The following is a 21977-nucleotide window of genomic DNA, read 5'->3' as shown; positions in this document are numbered from 1 at the left end:
GTCTGGACAAGCCCGATTTAAACCAGGTCCGAACCCAATTAAGCTGAGTTGGTCTCAGCAGACCTAATTGATTGTGAATCAGGCCCAATTCATGCCCAATTCAACTGACAGAAGGTCGAATTGACCTTGGGCTAACCTCGACTCAGGCCCAAATGAGCCACATTGACCAAATCAGAGGACCCAATTGGCTAGAAAAGGTTGGACCCAATTATAAACGAGGCCCAATCCTTTAATTAAAAACCCAATCAACCCATGTGGACCCAATTTGGTTTTAAATCGAACCCCAAAGGCTTCAAATTGGATTTGGGCTAAATCCTTGGATAGGACCCAAGCAAGTAAGTTCATAGTATGATGAACTAAGAGATTTTATAATAAATAAATGGGGAATAATGTAAACCCTATGATGTTGCTTTAGGTGATTAAGGATTTGTCACCTGGACTTGAGCAATTTGGAAAGCGAATTGATGTAAGTAATCTACCTTAATCTTATCGTAGATCTTGTATTATGTTTTATAAGATGAACCAGTGTTTTTCATACAATTTGAATTGTATACATGATTTGTGAAGAAAGTAAGTAACTTGTTTTAATCTTGTTGTGAATCATATATGTAAGTAGCCTGCCCTAATCTTTATGGATCATACATGAAATTTAACATGTTATGCATGTACTGTAGGCTAAGAATGATATGTGTATCTGACATGCTCTAGTTACACAAGATATGATGATATATGCTTTATATTCCGTTATGCCTACAAAATACTGGGATTACATTACATGCTAAGATATGAGTTATGAAATATGAACATGGGTGGTACATGTCAGTCACATAATTCATAGTTGTGCACATATTATGTTTTCATAGCTCTTGTGATACATGCAAAATGAATTGAATTCCATATTATGATTTTTATTAGCATGAGTGTAAAGAATGATAATGATTTGCTCTAGCGGCATATTGCTTGTAAAGGGGTACCTAGGAACTCCTATTGCTACGGGCCGAATGCAACTGAGCCGGCCTTGCCAGTGGCCGATAATGACTGAGCCAGCCCCGCCAGTGGCCGACTAATAACTGAGCAGGCCCCGCCAGTGACCAATAATGAATTCGCCGTAGCATCTATGAGGTACTACCTATACGAAGCATTATTTACTCTTAAGAGCTACTGACCCAATGTAACTGAGCCGGCCTTGCTAGTGGCCGAGAATGACTGAGCCAGCCCCGCCAGTGGCCGCCTAATAACTGAGCCGGTCTCGCCAGTGGCCAAGAATGACTTCGCAGTAGCATTTAAGAGCACGACCACGGCATGCCGGGGGCACGGTTTCATATGCATACTTTATGAAAATGATATTTGAAGCATGATCATGAGGCTCATTTCAGAGCCTGGGTATATGAGACGGGTGCTTCCAAATCCTGCAGATGTGTTTTTGGGGAGAAGCATAATCGGTGAGGGGTGAAGGACGCTTGCGTGAAGCCCCGGAACCGGCCAATATCTGGCAGGGGAGCCCCGTGTTTCCCCCTCATGTGGGCCCGATAGTCACGTGCCCTGCGCAGGCGGGCCGTGACATCTATGAACGTGCATGGCCAAAGCATACATTGTTTTACAACGGGTTTTTTGAATATATCCTTATGAAATGTTGTATTTTGCTATAACCGCTATCTCCTTTAAATTGCATACATATTATGCCATGATGATGATTAGATAAATATGCATGTCAGCTTCTCAAACCCTGCATAAATATGGTTACCGTTATGTTCGATCCGGTAAGATTATGTATGATTACTTACTGAGCCGTGTAGCTCATATCCGTTCATTTACTTTTTCTTTCAGATCCTTACCACTGATAGCTGCCAGAGACACGTTAATTTGGTATCAGGGCTTCTTTCTTTTGGGGTAAAGCAAGTATACTTTTGTGTACATAAACTACATAGAAGCTCTGTATTTGGGTACTGACCAGCATGTTGTACTAAGAATGCTTTCATATGAAAAGATTCGGTTGGTTTGACTACCCTGTTACCCAGGTATGAGGCTGCGTGCTATTGTGGGCGGTAGTCGACAATAGCACGGCCGTGTCACGGATCCGGATCCGGGGCGTGACATCTACTTTCAAGCAAAGCTTCATGCACCAGTCTTGAGTTAGCTTTCAATAGCAAAGTAGATGAAACTTCCAAAGATCATTGTATATGGGGCACATCACATCTCAATCTATTGACATGCTTGATGTTTTGCGTGAAATTTGTTATATAGAGCACGTCATATTTACCATTACCCGAGGAGAATAGATCTAGAGACCACAAACAAACAGAAAAAGAAGAAACAAACTGCCATGTCCCAAACATGCCATGAAGGCTGGCATATGACATGGTTGTACATTCCATAAGGCATAATCCTATGAAACATACAAAGCCTATAGAGAGATCAAAATGTCAACCATTTTAATCACCATTTCCAAAATAAAATAGTCCATTATTTGTTTTCTTTTTGAAAGGTACAATCACGAGGTCCAACACCCATGGGTATCAAAATTGCTCTAAATCTTCTCCAACTTTCTCTAGCAAACCCCATACCCCAGCACTATGCACCCTGTGGCTCTGAAAACAAGAAAAGAAATGATATCAGCAACCAACCCAGTAAGAATCTCCAAACATACGCAATACCGAAGTATATACAGCTAGCACAAAATCCCATATCAAGAATCCAACACAACTCAAATAAACTGGAAAGTGAATATATATATATATATATATATATATATATATATATATATATATATATATATATATATATATATCATAATAACCATTCTATAATATTTCATGTATCACCATAAACGTACTCAAATAAATCCGAAAACATATATATACACCACATGTCAAAATAACCATTCCATTCATAATATGTCATATACCATCAATTCAATCATTTATCCAATAATATTTTCAAATAACTTATCTGTCATTTTCAAACCAATGATTCGAATCTGAAATTGGTTATTTTTCTGACTTTAGGCCAATCCTAGTCATATTTTTTTGTCATGATGAGACAATCGACAGTGTCATATTTTCTGTTAATGATGGACCAATCATTAATGCCACATTTCTAGCCTGTAATGAAGCAATCTATAATAACAAAATTAGCTGTGAGTCTAAACTCATGAAATAAGTTTATATGCACATCTCCAATATTGTATTTTCAGCTTTAGATTGATCACGATCATATTTTCCGCTTGTGATGGGGCAATTAATAATGTCATGTTACTTGTCTATTACAAGGCAATCAATAGTGTCATGTTTTCCGCCCATGATGAGGCAAACGATAATACTGTGTTCTTACATGTTGCGAGGCTATCTACAATGTTATGCTTCGGCACATGGTGGACAATACATAATTAACCGGCCAATCTAGAGCTCAAACCCACCAATTCATTTCAAATATGCATATTAATTATATTAAATTATTTTTGGTTTGGATAGAATCATGGTCATGCTTTCTGTTCATGACGGGGCAATTGATAGTATCACATATTTTACTCACGGACGGGCAATTTATAATGCCACATTTTCTAAGCGTGACGAGATAATCAATAATAATATGACTAGTCTGAAGAACCCCACCAAATCATTTAGTTATGAAAGTCTTATTTTATTAGTCAAAATTAAAATGTTTACATTATAATGAAAAATATTATCAATTTTTATGCATAATCTTGAATTCATTATTTCCTATATCATACATGCGCACATCTGAATCACACATAAATATATTAAAATTAACAAACAAAAAGCATGCAAAGGGGATTCTCAAGGTACCTACCAATCCACTGGCATCCCTAACACATCCAATCAATTTGACAAATCAGATAAACTAATTATTCTCATCAAAATCCATAAAACTAACCCTAATCTCTAAATTCTTCCCAATTAATTACCTAAATTAAAATAATTAAGAAGATTAGATCTTTACTTATGATTCAAAGGTTCAAGTGTAGAACCTCTCTCGCTAGACCGCCTCTTGATGAAGTAATAACTAAAAAAATGACTTGTATGTTTATGAATTTATGTACTCAGAAAATGTGAGCACCAGAGATGTCTTTTCATGAGTGTTTAATGAGTACAAGTTACTTTATATCTTTACAAGATATAGTTTATTTTTTCATGATCATTGGGTGACCATCTATTTTAGTGGTTGCAACAACCTTACTCTCTTTTGAATTCAAATGATTCACAGCCATCTCTTTGCTGGCCAAAACTGTTTCTTCACTGGCCGGAGTTTCAGCTTTGTTGGAAACGAGATTGCCTTGATTCAAACTCATCACACGCCTTGCCACTCTTTGGATATATTGATGTTTACAGTTCGCAAGCCTCTCCTTATCACTCCATGTAGCGTGGCTTGCAAACTAATGTTGTTGAGTTTGTGATATTGTTTCGCTAATACCCTCCCTCAAGTTGTGTCAGGGCGTGAGGCACAACTTGCTGCATAGATGCGAAGGGTTGCTTTGGAGAGCGGTTTGATGAAGATATCAGCAAATTATTCCGTAAAGGCGACATGGCGAGTGACAAGCTGACCAAGAGCAACCCGTTCCCGAATAAAGTGATAATCTAGCTCAATGTGTTTGCTTCTAGTATGAAAAACAGGATTGACTATCATTTAGAGAGCACTCAAATTGTCACAAAAAAGAATTGGTAGAGTACGTTGAGGCACACACAAGTCGCGCAGGATGAAGATGAGCCATGTAAGTTCTGCAGTGGTATGAGCCATGGATCTATATTCTGCTTCGATGCTGCATCGTGACACAGTATTCTGCTTCTTGGCACACCAGGAGATGAGATTATGGCCAAGAAAGGTGCAATACCCAGTGGTGGACCGCCTAGTGGTAGGACAACCTACCCAATCTGCATCAGAGAAGGCAAAAAGATCAAGTGTAGAGTGTGAGCGAAAATTTAAACCGAGATCTAATGTTCCTTTCATATATCGCAAAATATGTCGGACCATTTTTAAGTGAGAGTAGCAAGGAGCATGCATAACTTGTGACACAAAATTAACACTAAACCCTAAATCTGGTCGAGTGAGTGTGAGATATTGAAGAGATCCAACTAAGCCGCGAAAGAAGCTCGGGTCTTCAAGTGGAGTGCCATCCTTGAGACCACTGGTTTTGGTCTCCATTGGTGTTCCCATGGGTTTACAATCCAACATTCCTGATTTGTCTAAAATTGTGAAGGCATAGTGAGTTTGTGATAAGTGAAGACCTTTTGAAGTAGGAGTGGCCTTCATTCCAAGAAAGTGGTGAAGTGTGCCGAGATCTTTCATGGCAAATTTTTGATTAAGAACTGTCAAAAGATTGCACTAAAATTTATATTGAATTTTGAATTTCTAGTTGATATATCTAAAAAATAATAACCAGATCAGCTCCAGATCGGTGGTGGAGCAGTAGGCTCACTTAAATACCAGCCTTTCTTAGGCACATATACCTTTTTGACAAGCTTTTCTTTGACACTATTAGTTAGTGGATATAATCACTAGAAATCACACAACTTCAATTTTTATAAAAGCCTAAGTGCAAACTTAAATTTGTTATTATGGATTAATCAATTTCTAAATTTTCTGTTTGAGTTTTCCGAATTAGTAATAATTGATTATTAATTAGTGCTAGCTAGACAATTATTGTAATTAAAATCTAATATGTCAATTCGATGAACTATATATTAGAATTGATTTATTGCCTTATTAGAATAATTGATTACTAATTTTGTGTCAGCAAATCAACTATTGTAATTGAGATCTAAAATATCAATTCAATGAATTATAAAATTTATTACCTTATTAGACTAATTGATTACTAATTTTGTGCCAGCAAATCAATTATCGTAATTGAGATCTAAAATGTCAATTCAATGAATTATAAGATTTATTACCTTATTAGAATAATTAATTACTAATTTTGTGGTAGCAAATCAATTATTGTAATTGAGATTTAAAATATCAATTCAATGAATTATATGATTTATTACCTTATTAGAATAATTGATTGAGATTTAATAAGTCAATTCAATGAATTAATTATTATGTATTAACCAATTTTCAAATTTTTCATTTGAATGAGATTTAGAAATTACTTCTTGAGGAGTCCGATTGGAGGTATGATAAACCTCTTGGATGTTAAACAAATTATTACCATTTTAGAATGATTTACTGAATTATATATTACTAACAAAAAAAATAAACCAAACATTTCTTTGGATTGTTAGCAATATATCACCTAATTAAGCAAATAAATCTAATAATTGCAATTAATAGAAATTCTTAAAAGAAATAAATAAATCTATTTTATCACAAAAGAAATCTATTCTAGCACAAAATAAATCTATTCATTTAATAAATTCAAATCATAAAATTATAAATCCTACTGATCCACTAATATTAAATTTAAAACAAAAGTAAGAGAAAATAGCCTGAATGAAGGTAGGTCGAAGTGCGTAGACACTGTCCCAAAGAAGTGTTTGCCCCCGCGTACGGGTCTCCCGGCAATTCTTCTCAGAGATACGACGACCCTAAACTTCTTTTTCGGTACATCTCGGAAGAAGCCAAATCGAACCCCATCGGACTTGCAAATCCAGCAAAGAATAAAATAAAAAGAATAAAATAAAATAAATATAATTGCAAAAATAAAAACTAAAAGTGGCTAAGAGGAAGAACTTTTCTCCAGAATTTTTTTGATATTTTTTCTAATTTTTCGTATCCAGAATAGGATGAAATAGGGGGTATTTATAGGGATATTTGAGCAGGGGTATTTTAGTCTTTTTGTGGATGCGTTCGCGTCTTTTGCGGACACGCCCGCGGTGATTTCGCGAACACCCCAACGAGCTTTCACGAAATTCAAACGCGCATGCGGCCGAATCTCGGGCCGCATGCGCATTTAAATTTTTCCAACAGGTCGATCTTCACAGGCTTCTCCCAGCCTCCCTAGCTTAGATCGACTCAGGCCGCGCGAGTCAAGACTTACACAAACTATAACCAATTTTCATGGGTAGGGACTATTAGCTAATATTGGAAAAGGTAAAGAGGGGCGTAAACTCTAAGAAAAAACCCTACAATAAAGAGCCCTCAAAACAATACAAAGATGTAATCCCATAAATCCTGGAATGGGCGAAACATACACATGGGCCTCAACCCCTAGTCTGGTACATGTATGGCTAACCCAAAACCAACTTGTCATGTATTAGGCGGATTCAGGTTGTATCTTTCGTGCGAAAGAATCTACTGACGTGGGATACCATCTGTCAGCCGACCAGCAGTAGGGGATGGGGATCCACTCATTGATCGAGCAACGGAAGATCCTCACGACCAGGTTGGCAGCCAGGTTTCCTTTGAAGCCGGAGTGTTTGGTACGCTTTGATGAGGGCCAAGAATGGGGATCCGATCGATCTGACTGTCGTTCATACTGGCCATCGCAATTCCTTCATTTAAAGAGAGATTTGTGCCCGCGCCTTGGTGGTTCTACTGGAGATTAGATGGAAGATTGAAGACGAACAGGTCATCTACGTTTTGGAGGATAGTTGGCTCTCTGAGATGCCACTGCACGATTGGCCTATCTTGATCGACGTTGGACTCCTGGAGGGGTGTAGAGTCTGCGATTTGTTTGCTTCTAGGGGGCAGGCATGGGACGAGGACCTCGTCCGACGGGCTTTTGGGGAGCGGTTGGCTGAGCGTGTTATGTCTTTGTTGATTTCTGCTGGGAAGGCTATGGACAGAAGGGTTTGGAGCATGACAAGGAGGTCAGAGGTGAAGGCCTTGGACTTACTCCAGGTGGTCAGGAGGTCTACGGCATAGTAGATTGATGGGGGTTAGATATAAAAGTTTCGCATTTACCCACAAGTTGCCTTATTTATCTGGAAGGTGGCATGGGGCTGCTTGCCAACCAGAGGCATGCTGGCTCGACGAGGGATGAGCATTTCTCCAGAGTGTGTGGATTGTCGGAAGGTGGAGGAGACTATCTTTCATATCCTTATCGGATGCTCGAGGGCTGCCCAAATCTGAGGGTATGCCTCGAGCCCCCACGACCCTTGAAAGGGGTGGACATCAATCGAGAACTTTTTGCACTCCCTAGAGAGCTCCTCGCGGAGGCCTGTCTGTAAGGAACTAGGGATCAGGGTTGCCAACCTGGCCTATCACTATTGGCTAGATAGAAATGCTCGGATTTTTGAGGACAGCAGAGCGCATCCAAGATTAGTGGCGGACAAGGCTCTTCTTCATGTGGCGGAGGTCATCCGCACCACCACACCGTCGTCCCTCGAGATGGCTAGGAAAATCTAGGGCCCCCTTTTGCTCTTGCAGCGCCTAAGAATATGCTGGTCTCTTGAGAGACCTCACCCCCTAGTGTTGGCGAGGGAGGGAGCACTGGAGGTTTGGAATTCGTCATCAGAGATCATGATGCCAGACTAATAGTGGCTGAGGGCCGGTAGATCTTTGACACTTATGTAGTCTATGCCGAGCTCAGAGTTGCATGGAAGGGATCATCTATGCGAGGCGTGTTTTGAGGGCGGACCACATCCTTCTTGAGGAAGACTCGGCTATGGTGATCGAGTGGATACAGGGTCGGAGACGTGGGCTGGTTTTAGACTGTTGCTCCATGACATCCGTAGGCTCTTAGATGAGTGTGGTCTCTCTTGGGCCACACATGTCTACAAAGAGGCGAATAACGCTGCTGACTGGATGGTCTCCTTCGCGGTTTTCCATTCTGGAGGCTTTATCTGGGTAGACCACGTGTCGATGCCTTATCCTCTATATTATCTTCTCTTTTCTGATTTTATCGGCTGTACTCACTCCTGTCGTATGTGAGCTGCTGTTGTACCAAAAAAAAAAAAGAAAAAATTTGGGCTGCTTTGAGATCTACGCAAAGTATAATCCAATGGTTGATGTTATGAAGGAATATCAATTATTCTTTTGCGTGAAAGATACAAAACTTGAACCTGTTCCAGAATTAGGCGCTAACCTAATGACCTTGATATCTGGAGTACCATACTAGATTTGAAAGTGTCTCGATCAAGATGAGTCCCAACTAGTCCGAGAAGGGAGTTCATCATGCTTGAAAGATTGGATGACATAAAGGATGGATTAAAAAGCTTGATTATAAACTGGAAGTCTTGTTGGGACTGGGAAAGTAATAGGCCAATAGCCATGATCCATTATGCCATCGGAACGTGTATGGCGTTCTAACTGCTAAAAGAAAAAAAAGGTAGCGTTATTCTCTTCACACAGCTGGCATGCACATTGCTAGCGAACCAACTTATTTTAAGGCCTGCCTAAAGGAAGTGGCCGTTCCTCACTTACATAGGTTGATATCAGCAGAACTTTCTTACAAGGTTCGACATAAACAAAATATTGTGGACGGCATGGCATGAAGAACAAAATCATAGAGACCAGGGATGCCTTTGAGCTAGGGTGCCTGGCGTGCACATTACGAAAGCTAACCAAGACTTCTTTTCTTATCTATTCCTTTTTTTGCGATGGTTTTGCGTAAAGTTTAATGACCCCAACCCATATGTTACATGGTCTCAATGTAGAACGAGGTCTAGACCTCTTTCTTGAAATCACAAGAAGAAGAGAAAAAGAAAGAACAAGATGACACAAGGAGCATATTTATTAAAGAAGTGTCATGTCGTCATGGCTTAAAGAATAGACTCCCACATCTGGATTCCTGTTCTAGTAAAGAAGCAACCTTGGTTGTAGATGGTTGCAACCTTGAAACTATAGTGCGATTAGTGGTGGAGATATTATGAGTTCTAAAGTACAAGAATCATCCTAGTCCGGTCTATATACATACAACCTTGACATACAAACATACATACATATATATACATGCACATAAGTTGATTGCTTATTAGATGTAGAGGATCACTTCGTAGTGGCAATTTTCTTTGGCATCTACATGCATAACTAACTAAATATTAGCATTACTTCTGAAGTTTCTGACAGGCCTCAATCCGCAAGTTGAACTCAGAACCTCTCCCTTGTTGATCCAGTCTGCTGTTGACTGCAACAGCTGAATTTTGCAAGTTTCACTTGTGAAGCAAAAGAACTTTATGAACCTCTATTGTCTTGCAGGATAACTCTCATGCAACCAAAATGGTTCTTGACAGATTATAATGCTGAACCATAAATGCAAGAAATTTTTTTCTTGCTTTTCTGAATTTTTTTTTTGTAAATGAATTATTGAGATATTCTTATTGCTCATAATGATAACCGCTGGACGTATGTCATCATTCTCTGTCACTGATGGTGAATATTTTTCTGCTTGAGCTATACCTTGTACAAGATCTTTGACCATTTGTGTCTTAGTCGACTATATATTTTTATGTCTGATCATGCATGCATGTACATGCATGCTTGTCACTATGACCACATCCATAAGTTGACCATATGATTTGTACAAGATGTTTGACTATTTGATACTCCTAACGTGTATAAAATGTTTGGCCATCGTATGCACATATCCATTTATATATCTATATGTATATATATTCATTCAAGAAATAGTGTCATTGTCTATGCTGAGTCATATTAATTTAATATTTATATATACATGCATGCATATAAGTGTGCATGTGTGCATGATTAAATGCCCATTTCCGCTCTTCCTACAAAGTTGCAACAACTATTTAGTCTCACCAAACACCTCATCACCTCGTCGATGCCTGACTTGGTTATGAGCTGGATGGTCCTATTATTAGACCAGATAAATTCGGTCGTATTTGTCAAGTGATTACGTGGAGCTTACCCATGGTCAACGAACACGAGTTGACGCCACACAAATTTGACTACTTCTGCACACTTATCAAAGCAGAGTCACGTGAGCCAAAAATTCTCGGAGGTCCCTAATCCGACTCCAACTATATAATTATGGAGCAAATAAATACAGCCCTCTATGACGTGGCACAGGTCATACGACGTTGGAACCACAAGGTGGGAGAGGACGAACAAATTCCCAACGGATATCACAATAAATATTCCGAAGGATATCCGAAGTCCCGACCATCAATTTTCCAGTTTCTTACCAACACTCGCATAGCAAACTCTATGCTATCACTATATCTGCCGTCCAAGTTTGATAATCTGGTAATCGCATCATTGATCTTTATGCGGACGCACCGCATCAAAAGCCCCACGGCTTCCCTCCTAAACGGGATGGGGGCAATTAAGGAGCCTTCCTGCCGTTTATTGTAACGGAATATTCTTGCCACCAGGCAAGGTGGAACCCCGAGGGGCGCGAGCTGGCGCCCAAGAGAATATCCCACGGCATAAACCCCACCGTCAACTACTCCGTCTCCTTCGTCCTTTAAAAACCCCTCGTCCGAGCTCCTCCCCCGGCGAGAGACCTCCAAGAGCTCCCCCCAAAACTCTAACCCTAACCGTAATTCTCCCCTCATTGTCCCCGATTTTGTTGATATAGTCTGCCATGGCTCTCAAGGCCGTCCATGTCTCCGACGTCCCCAATCTTGACCAGGTCCCTGAGAGCCCCTCTGTCGCCCTCTCCTCCGCCCGCCTCCCGAAAGGTGCCATTTCTCTCTCTCTCTCTCTCTCTCTCTCTCTCTCTCTCTCTCTCTCTCTCTCTCTCTCTCTCTATCTTTCTTCAGTTTCTTGGATCTAAACTGATCAGGATATCTGAACCGTTGGATGGTGGTGGGTTTGGGGGATTACAGGGGCGGAGGTGGTGCGACCGCCGTGGAAGGCGGCAGCGTTCACCGTGGTGGGCCACCGGGGGAGCGGCATGAACGCGCTTGAGTCGCCGGACCGGCGGATGACGGCGGTCAAGGAGAACTCCCTCCTCTCCTTCAACCGCGCCGCCCGCTTCCCCATCGACTTGGTCGAGTTCGACGTCCAGGTACGACGCCGTTGGCCTTTTCCATGATCTCTCCGACGTTTGCCTCTTGCTCTTGTTTTCTTTTCCCGACCGTTGTTGGGCTTCTTTCTCGTAGCCGAGTTCTTTCCGTTCTTTTCGGCTTTAACTTGTCCGTTGCGTCGGCCGAGCAAATTGGTTTCTCCTCGCCGTTCGGAGAATAAAAGTAATTAGATTAATAAATAAATAACAAAAAAGGGCTTGTCACGTGATTTCAGACCGGAGGATCTCTGGAGTGCATCGTGTCGCAATTTCTGCCGTCAGATACAAGGAGGGAGCATGTGATGGTGCTGGGGACCACGGGATCTTCTCCGATGGTGGACCCCGCGGTCAATCCTCTTGGTGGGCCTCTGAGAAGTATCACTAGCCATGCAGCTCATGCTTTATGATGCGAGCTGCCATGATGTTCTTAGCTCGCATCATAAAGCGCATCTGTATGGTGGTGCTGGTGCATGGCCTTATTTGGGTCTGATGAGAGATTGGCTAATTTGCAGTACAAATAGATGATATATATTTTGGTAAATCATGAATGGTAGATTTATAATCTTTTCAAGAAGACAAAGATACTTTTTATAATCCTCTTGATGAAAGGAGGAAAGATGATTTGAAGATAAAGTAACATTAAATCTACAAGGTAAGAAACAATATGAATTTAAAGTGGTTATCACGCTCCAAACCCATCACCTGCATTGGCATGGCAGTGGATTTTATCTATTTTGTTGTTATCGGGCATTCTGCTTATGCATTAATATATAATGAAGAAGGGAAAACAAGTCCTTTAGTATTTAAGATCAATACATACATGGAATATGGTCCATTTGTTTGGCCTTAATATGTTTTCTTTTTTTTTTTTTGCTGAAACGGATGATTCATACAGTTCTAATACGGATACATCAAGGTCAAAAGAAAAAGAGTTTTGGGGCGCTCTGGGCAACTCTCTTTCTCCAACCCATAAGATGCCCCTAGAGTGACTGGCCACATACGAAATCACCTAATCCACGGTCCCATTTGCCTCTCTGAAAACATATGCTTGGATGTTCATCAGTACATGTTCATTTTGTGAATTACATTCTTAGCCATATAATGATTTGACTCTAAGGATGGTCATTATCTTTTGAGCGATCAGCACACAATCATGATAAGCGTATGGGATCTATTTGAAAGATGATAAGCGCATTCTTTTGATTTGGTTATGATCCAAAGAGGAAAAAGAATAATTATTCAATTATAAAATTTCTGAGCGGTACTGCCATCAAGAGTTCCAACATGTCCAAGGACTGCTGAAAATGGATCAATCTTGTTGTGAATCGATCCTGATTCGTTCTCGAGTGAACATGCATCAAGATGATAATTTCAATATGAGATTTTAGTTAGTCACTTATGAAATTTTTGATAGTTGATCCAAAACTATCTATCACACTGATTTTGAACAAGAAGAATGAGATTTTGGATTTATATTACTCAATGGGCTGAGCATTTTTAAATTTGAAAGGCCTAGATCCCTTAAATTTTGAGGACGAAATTTTCTTAAGGAGGAGAGAATGTGAGATACTGGGCTGAAGCCGGCAGCTCTAGCCGACTTTAGCCCAACGTCCCTTTTTGGAAGGGGCAGAGCAGGGGATCGCAAACGCGATCCCCCTCCACCTTCTCCGGCCACAACGGGAGCGGAGGTGCCGCGGACAATCCGCGGCAGCCCTGCGGCCGTTTTGTGGCTGCTCCGCGTCCGCACGAGAGGCTGCTGATCACGCCCGCCGCGAGAATCACGGCGGTCCACCGTTCAAATTGGGGGCCTATTAAAAACCTCCCATTCCTCCTCCTCTGTGATTGCTCCACCACAGACCCTCTCCTTCCTCTTCTTCCTCCTTCGGTGACCGCGTGCGCCACCCCAACCGAGCTTCTCCACCTTGGGTCATCTTCTTTCTTTGGATTTTTGGTTTCCTCCGCTTCCCCTGTTCTGAGATCCATCCTCTCTCTTTGCCGGAAGCGTCGCTGCTGCCGCTTGACCGCCGGATCGAGCAGTCGCGGCCGTGATCTTCCTTCCACCGCCTCTGCCACCGTCAGTAAGCTTCCTCCAGCCTTTGATTCCGAGATTAGTCATGTCATATTTTTGCTGTTTCGGCCCATAAACCGAGACCTTCACGGTTGCTTCTTCACGTCGGTCGCCGCAGCGGCCGCCGGCCGCCACTGCGGTCGGCTGGCCGTCGACTGGGCATCAGCCTCCGCCACCCAGGCCGGCCACCTCGCCGGCTCCCTGCTCCTTCCTCCTTGTTCCCTTCTTCTCCTGTTCTTGGATGAATCGAGAAGAAGGGAGGCCATTTGTGGGCCGTGAGCAGGACTTTGGGCCAAGTTGGGCCCACAATGGCCCAACTTGGGCCCAGATCAGCCATATTGGAGCCCTATTTGGGCTATACCCTTTGTGGGCCCAACTTGGCCCAGTTCAAATCCAAAATCCGAAACCCGAAATCCAATAGCATTATTTTTGATTTTCGCTTAGCTTTGATGCCACTAAACTTCACGCCTCGAGCTTGAGATGCGGCGTCTGCCGCGCCTCGAGCTCGGGGTGTGACATTAATACCCTTCAATAGTTTTCATTCTTCATACGAGGAAGCTTGTCAAAGTTGTAGAACCAAACTGCCATTTTCCTTGCTCTCAATCCCCACAATTTTCATCATCTTATATTCACAGAACTGATTTATCTATCTTTTTGTTTTTTGTTCTATCTTTTCTTCTTTTTTTTTGAAAAAAAATAAATTGTTGAGTGAAGAACCTTAGAGGAGAACCATGGATGTCATTTTGTAGGTGACCAGAGATGGCTGCCCGATCATCTTTCATGATAACACGATCCTTACAGAAGAAGATGTAAGTTTGTGTCTTGCTTTTGAGCTCTTGGTTCATTTTAAGCCAAACTGTTTTTCCAATCCATTCACTTGATACATACACCGTGTAGGGAAATATGTCTGAGAAACGAGTCACAGATCTCTTCTTGGAGGAATTCCTGTCCTATGGGCCTCAAAGAGAGAATGGGAAGGTAATTCTCACTATTTCTTCTGTAATAATCCTCTGTTTAGATTAAAGAAAGTCGATATATGATGTAATTCTTGATTTGTTTTTGGGGAATGAATGGGCCTTCAGGTGGGGAAATCATTGTTTAGAAAGGCGAAAGATGGGAGAGTTTTGAGTTGGATTGTGGAGGATGATGATTCTTTTTGCACACTGCAAGAGGCATTTCAGAGGGTTAATTCCAATCTTGGTTTCAACATTGAGCTAAAATTTGATGACTACATTGTTTACCGAGAAGAAGAGCTTGCTCATGCTCTTCAAGCCATCTTACAGGTACGGTTTCTGTAGTTCACTTCATGTTCTAGTCATAAATCTATTGTCAGAAAGCTTAATGCTCAACATGTCAAAATTTTTTGATGGATGTTTCTAATCGTTTCCTGAATTATGTTGGTCAGGTTGTTTTCGATTATGCCAATGATCGGCCCATCATCTTCTCAACCTTCCAGCCTGACGCGGCACAGCTAATTAGGAAACTGCAGAGTATTTATCCTGTAAGTAGATCTTGTATTTCCTCTTCTTGTGCATCTTAATCTCTTTTTAAGAAAGATGGATGGGAAGTATCTATCATCATCACATATTAGTAAGAAGTAACTATTTTTGTCTTGGTTCTCTATCTACTAGTACTATTTTATTCAGTATTGGTATTGCCCAGTATGGAGGCTGGTTTGGCATACCGAGCTGCTGCACCCTCTATACTGTATTCTGGTTTGGTATTGATATGGTACGATGTGGTCAGTATGCATTAGTACCAACTAGCATGGCAAATTTTGATTTTTGTGTTTTGAGAGTAATAATAAGTAACCAGGAACAGCCAAAATGGGGTAAAAAGAGGTGTATGGGGATAAGCAAAACTATATTCAAAGCGATATGATCTCGTTATAACAGTGTTTTTGATTCTTCGACCAGGTGTATTTCCTCACTGACGCAGGGACTGAAATCTTTGAAGATGTGAGAAGAAACTCATTGGATGAGGCCATCAAATTATGCTTGGCATGTGGCTTGCAAGGCATTGTTTCAGAAGTCAGAGGAGTCTTCAGAAATCCATCGACAATAGCCAGAATCAAAGAATCCAATCTTTCCCTTCTGACATATGGCCAGCTCAAGTAAGCCTCCTTCTCTTCCTTTTCAAATTATGTTGGAGTTCTTAGCTTGTTACAGTGGGGCTCATGCTTTGTTCTATCCAACTTCGGTGTTACTGATGTGTTGTCAATTCATGTGCAGCAATGTTCCTGAAGCTGTTTACATGCAGCATCTGATGGGAATCAACGGTGTAATTGTTGACCTGGTTAAAGAGATCACAGAGGCTGTTTCAGATTTCACCAGATCAGCCACCGAGGGAAGAGAGGAGCAGATTAAGGAGGGCACAAGGCCTAAATTTTCACAGCGAGAGCTCTCATTCTTGCTCAAGCTCATACCTGAACTGATACAGTATTAGTCCAGATTTGTTGTATACTAGGTGGAGTTATGCTCTTCATCAGAGATGGGAGTAGTTTCTCATTGAAGATGACTCAGCAACATGTTAGTGCAAACAAAATTCGAATGAATGGATTAGAGTTTTCTTATTTGGCTTTGTAAAGGTTTTCCTTCAGCTTTCCTGCTGAAACCACTACTGACTAATCTATCATCTCTGGGATTTAATCTCCATTGAGAAGTTGTGGTTGTGGTGCCGATAGAGTATGATCTTAAAAGAGCATGGAGTTTGTTCGGCATTGATCTATGGGCTTACTGGCCTTGGCTTTATTTATCAGTGAGGCCGCAGAGATTCAGAGCCAATGAGAGTGCTTTAAAATGTTCTTTACGTGGAGGGATGTGGTGCCACTGCTTTAAAATTGCTTGGGGTTAAGTGGTAGTGTGTCTTCAAAACATAAACGGCAACCAAGTGGGGTTAAGCATTTGCGAGAGTCAGCATGGATGAGAGTGCTCTGTTCCACTGAAAGATGCACTTACCAGAGGGATTTCAAGGTGGCTATGAGGATTGTGTTGGAGAACTCTGCCAAGAACTCTGATAGAACAAGAATAAGAGGTTATCTGGCATCTGTAGCAAAAACAAGGTGGTCCAACTGGGAAGCATTTTGTCTTCAAGTTCTTTAGAGTCTGGATTTCGTGAAGATCTTCAGTTTTTCTGGAAGAGGAATCTTCTAGTTATATTTTGCAAACTAAGAAAGGCTATCTTGTTGTAGCTGAAGAGCGCAAAACTACTTTTGACTAAGAATTTTCCTCCGCTATCCATTTCTATCTTACTGTGTCCGGGTTCGGTGAGGTGTGGTCGCCTGTTCGATGAGAGCGCAGAGTTGCTGGGATTCCTCTTCTGCCATGAAGTTAAGTGGGTCGTGGAATGTATCTTTGGATAGCCGAAGATTAATGAAGCATGCCACCTTGATGGCAGGTTCTTTGGATAGAACAATGAGGTTTGGCAGATTCCGTTTAAGGGGATCCTTGCATATCCATGCGTCATGCCTGAGAGAGATGAGGCTACTGTCTCCCACACTGAATTTTTCTAAACTTGAGTTACAGAGATTGCGAACTTTCACTACATTTCGCCAAATGTGTGATCCAAAACGGAGCCGGTTCACAGTCACTTGGGAACGGGAGTTTATTTGAGTTGCAGATCTTTTGAATTAGCTACCTCCCTTCATTTGCTTCATGGAAAGAATTTTACCTTACTCCTGAAAAGCTGATGCCTAGGTATATGATACCATAGAAAATGGTTTTTGCATATTTGGTTGACCATAGAAAAGTAGCATAAAAAACATAGTTTTCAAAAGTGATTTATATTTGGTAAAGCATCTAATTTTCTAGAAAAGTTATGTAAAATACATATTATGCCCTTAATAAAGAGACTACAAAGAAAATAACATCACATGCATAATTTTTAGAATCAGATATTTAGAACACCAAAGTTTGGTGGGTTTGAAGGTTCAACCCCAAAATAATCGGAATATATTTTTAATAGCTATTTTTAAATATTTTTAACTTTTAAAATTACTACAATTCATAATATAATTTTAATATCTATGTTTAAATATTTTTAAATTTAAAATATTTAAATATTTAAAAATGGCCATTAAAATTTTTTATGGAGTTGAGTTTTCAGTTAATAGTTATTCTAATAGTTATAAATAGTTATTAAAATTACTAAAATTCTTTATAAATAGTTGAGTCACTATTTTTGAAAAAAAACACCATAATCTTCATTATGTAGGAAAGTGGCTTTTCTATGTTTTATTTAAATTTTTCTTTCTCATAAAATATGAAAAACTTATTCTAATGAGAAAGCTACTTTTCTATCTCTCTTCTTTGAAAACTTCAATCAAATATAAGTTATTTTTTTATTTTTTTCGTTGACCACACTTTTCCTCCTCTTCATCCCGCGAACCAAATGAGTCACGACAGTTTGGTTTAATAAAACCTCCACTATCTTTAAGAAAGAGGCGTTGATTAAACATTTTAAATTGATTACCCTAACACCTTTAAGATGCTTTGGGTGATAGACATGATCCCAACTAGCTAGGCAGTGGTCTCCATTGCACTATTATTTATATTTAACATCATAATTTTAAATAAATAATTTACTTTACTTTATGTATCTTTGACTGATAAAAAATATTTTTTTATAATAATTTATGAAAAGTGAATTTAAAAGACGCATCGGATGGGAGTACACTTAATTTAATTCAATAAGCATTTTATGCATGATTAGGTATTTTCCCGTGAACTCGTAAAGAAAATGTTCTTAAAAACAATCATCTTTTATCAATATTTCTCACATTTGATATTCTTCCATATAAACAAAACATTTATATTTGTACTAGATTATTTGATGATAGTAAAAGAATATTAGTAATTATAAAGTAATGATAAAATTTATCATATCACTATTTATAAATTTAATATAAAAAATTAAATTAAAAATTAGTAAATGCATGCATAACATGACTCTACATTATCCTTTTTTTTTAATGAACATTTTCTTGTTAGTTATTTATCATATTTGAATTATTGTACTATATTAATGAAGCTTTGTGAGGTATAATTAACGATCTTGCAATACGATTCTTAGCTATGAGGCTTTGTCCACTTTGCTCAGCTTCACAATCAAGCTGACTAGTTCAACATCATTTCTCTATTTGAGTTAGAGAAGGACATTAGCTCTATTTTGGAAATCCGAGACTCTGCCTCTATTCAACCACCCCTCTTTTCCTAGTGAATCACCACCGTTGCCAAGTACCCCACACCTCTCTCTTCTCTTTTGACATAATTCCTTCTTATACTGAGGTACCACTCACACCTTACTGACTCCTCTCCTTATCATCCCTGTGTCGGGCCATTCGGTCATCACTGCCCACCTAAATTTAACCGATGATGCTCGAATATCACTCGCCAACTCCCTCTTCGGTTCTGGTATCTACTCTGTTCCATCCGTATATTAAGTTGAGGGCCTCTTTGGCCAATTCCCTTCTTAAGGACCCTTCATGATTGATACCAGAGCCTCAGTTGCTAGCGAGGGAGCTGGGTCCCTTGTTTTTGGTCAATCCCTCATAGGTTTCTTATTTGAGTCAAAGAAAGAGACTAACTCTATGACCTTCCCTACTCCACGGAGCCTAGAAAACCTTAGCCACCACCTTTATTAAACCACCCTTTACCATCAAATGAATCACTGACACCGAGCATCCCTCTCTCTCTCTCTCTCTCTCTCTCTCTCTCTCTCTCTTCTGGCTCAGGATAATTCCTCCTTGCGACATAGCCAATATTCTTGCCATTTTTCTACTCCTCAATTATGTTGGAGCCGAGGAACCACCTCACCAGCTCTCTCTCTTCTTCTAGCCCCTACATTAACTTAGTGATGCTAGCCTAAATCTCATTAATGATGTATTGAATTTCGCCAGGACAACACCCAAGCCCCTCCTCGACTACCCTTCAGTGATCAACATAGGAGCCTTAGCTTACTTTTAATCGTCAAAGAGTGGGCTAAGACTTGACTTATTGTCGAGCCATCCACCAATTTCCTATTTTGGCCCAACCCTCTTTGTTCCTCTTTCTTTCTAATCGTTAGGCCGCCCATCATAGCCATTTTATCCATCGCTCGTCCTTCAATTGTTGCCTATTATTGCCACCACCGATCCTTGGAGCCCTCTACCATCCCACTTCTCCCTCTTACTCTCTGTCCATTAGCCCAAATCATGGATTCTTCCCCTATTTTCCCTCTCTTTTTCTCCTTTTCTCTTTCTCTATCTCTCTCTTTCTATGTAACTGGATAGGCCTTAATAGAGGATCCCTTTCTCTTTCCTCTCTCCTCCCCTTTACGTTCCTTGACCCTAATAGAGGACTTGAACCAATCTTGTGACTGCCCATCATTTTGACCTCCACTCTGTCCATCTCATAGCATTATTGGACCTCTTACTAACAATCCTATCATGCTTTCTTTATCCTGATCAGACTCTCATTTCACGATCTAGTGGTTATTATCAATATAACATCAATTTGAGCCATCGGATATTGCCGCTTGGCCAGCCTTGTCCTTCCTCCACCTCTTCTTCATAATTTTCCAACCATTACCTTTATTCCCCAACACCCCCCACTCCCCCCCCCCCCAAGCATACTCTAATTGTTTGTTTTGATTTTGTGTAGAGTTATAAATATTTGGATTAGAAGAAGTCCAGCAAGGGTTTTACACTCTAATCTTTAAATCGAGGTAAAATGTTAATCTTTGTATTTACTTACTTTTTGCAATTAGTATGGATTAAGTTAGGATGGGGGAAAACCTATGCTTAGATGTAGTTTGAGTATCAAAAATTAGAAATTAGAAAATTTCATAAATAATTAATTAAATTAATGTAGCTTGTTGTTGATCATAGGTCAGTTAGTTTTCTAATTATGTCAAATATTGAATTTAAATTAGCTAGATATTTTAGGTGTATTCTTGGGCTGATAGGCACTTTATTTGGATTTTGTTGCTAGTAGAAGTAAGGATTCCCTTGCATGATATACGTCTCATTTATGTATTTATACATCAAGCATTGATGATTTCAATTCTACATGGAATGTGACACTCGTTTATCTTGAATTTTGCATTTTTATTTATAAATATTGTTTGGTAAGCATAAAATTAAATTTTGTAAAATTGGATGATTGGGTAAGTGGTATTTAGATTAACCATCTTAATATGGATTGCCATTCACAAGCTAAAACATGACATATATATACATACGTACATGCATATATATATATATATATATATATATATATATATATATATATATATATATATAGATATATATATAGATACATACATACATACATACATACATACATATACATACATACATACATACTGTTATGGGGGAATTGAGCCGCCATGCCCCACGTGATCGGCACGCGTATCCAGGAAAGCTACAGCTGCCCTATGATCCAGCACTCCGACCCCGAGTCGGACCTCCTCGGCTCCGCAGCCCGACCCCGGGTCGGCTGCCCTATGATCCAGCACTCCGACCCCGAGTCGGACCTCCTCGGCTCCGCAGCCCGACCCCGGGTCGGCTGCCCTATGATCCAGCACTCCGACCCCGAGTCGGACCTCCTCGGCTCCGCAGCCCGACCCCGGGTCGGCTGCCCTATGATCCAGCATTCCGACCCCGAATCGGAGATCTTTTGATAACGACAGGCTATTCTCCAGAGGCACGCCGCGGCCTCCTGCTCCACTACTCCCTGCAACGGCTGTACCCGATGCTGCCCACGATCTCCTGTATCGACCGTACAAAGCGGAGCTCCACTACGCCCTGCCATGACCGTACCCGGCGCTGCTCCACGACGCCCCGTAACGGCCATGTCAGTGGCCATTCTATCGTGCCCCACGACGACAAACCCCCCTGAGAGACCTCCCAGCCAGGCATATATGCGGCTGGGGGGAGAAGGGGGGGGGTAAGCAATACCTCCCAGAGCACTCTCTCCCACTTGTGATTATCATCTCTCCTCCTCCAATCTCCTCTGACTTGACCGTCGGAGGGCCATCACCACCCTGGTGGTGGTGCAA

The 21977-nt window shown here is 40.6% G+C and overlaps 1 protein-coding gene and 1 long non-coding RNA gene across 2 annotated transcripts; both read left to right on the top strand.

Moving 5' to 3' along the window:
• The first annotated feature begins 329 nt into the window (after window positions 1–329).
• LOC149751545 (uncharacterized) lies at window positions 330–2002 on the top strand. The gene is made up of 2 exons (XR_016398147.1): window positions 330–1122; window positions 1194–2002. It is a non-coding gene; the product is annotated as an uncharacterized LOC149751545 (long non-coding RNA).
• Window positions 2003–11312: 9310 nt separating this feature from the next.
• LOC120111853 (glycerophosphodiester phosphodiesterase GDPD1, chloroplastic-like) lies at window positions 11313–16512 on the top strand. The gene is made up of 8 exons (XM_039129894.3): window positions 11313–11546; window positions 11694–11875; window positions 14690–14749; window positions 14838–14918; window positions 15023–15223; window positions 15346–15441; window positions 15857–16053; window positions 16172–16512. Exons 1-8 carry the CDS (start codon window positions 11450–11452, stop codon window positions 16383–16385), a joined length of 1128 nt encoding a protein of 375 aa, XP_038985822.3. The 5' UTR covers window positions 11313–11449; the 3' UTR covers window positions 16386–16512.
• Window positions 16513–21977: the final 5465 nt, after the last annotated feature.

The sequence above is a fragment of the Phoenix dactylifera genome, chromosome 12 (assembly GCF_051530095.1).
Source record: "Phoenix dactylifera cultivar Ajwa chromosome 12, Ajwa_hap1_PhDact_Kaust_v1.1, whole genome shotgun sequence".
NCBI classification, from domain to species: domain Eukaryota; kingdom Viridiplantae; phylum Streptophyta; class Magnoliopsida; order Arecales; family Arecaceae; genus Phoenix; species Phoenix dactylifera.
Note: the sequence above shows the minus strand (reverse complement) of the source record. Positions and strands in the feature narration are given on the sequence as shown.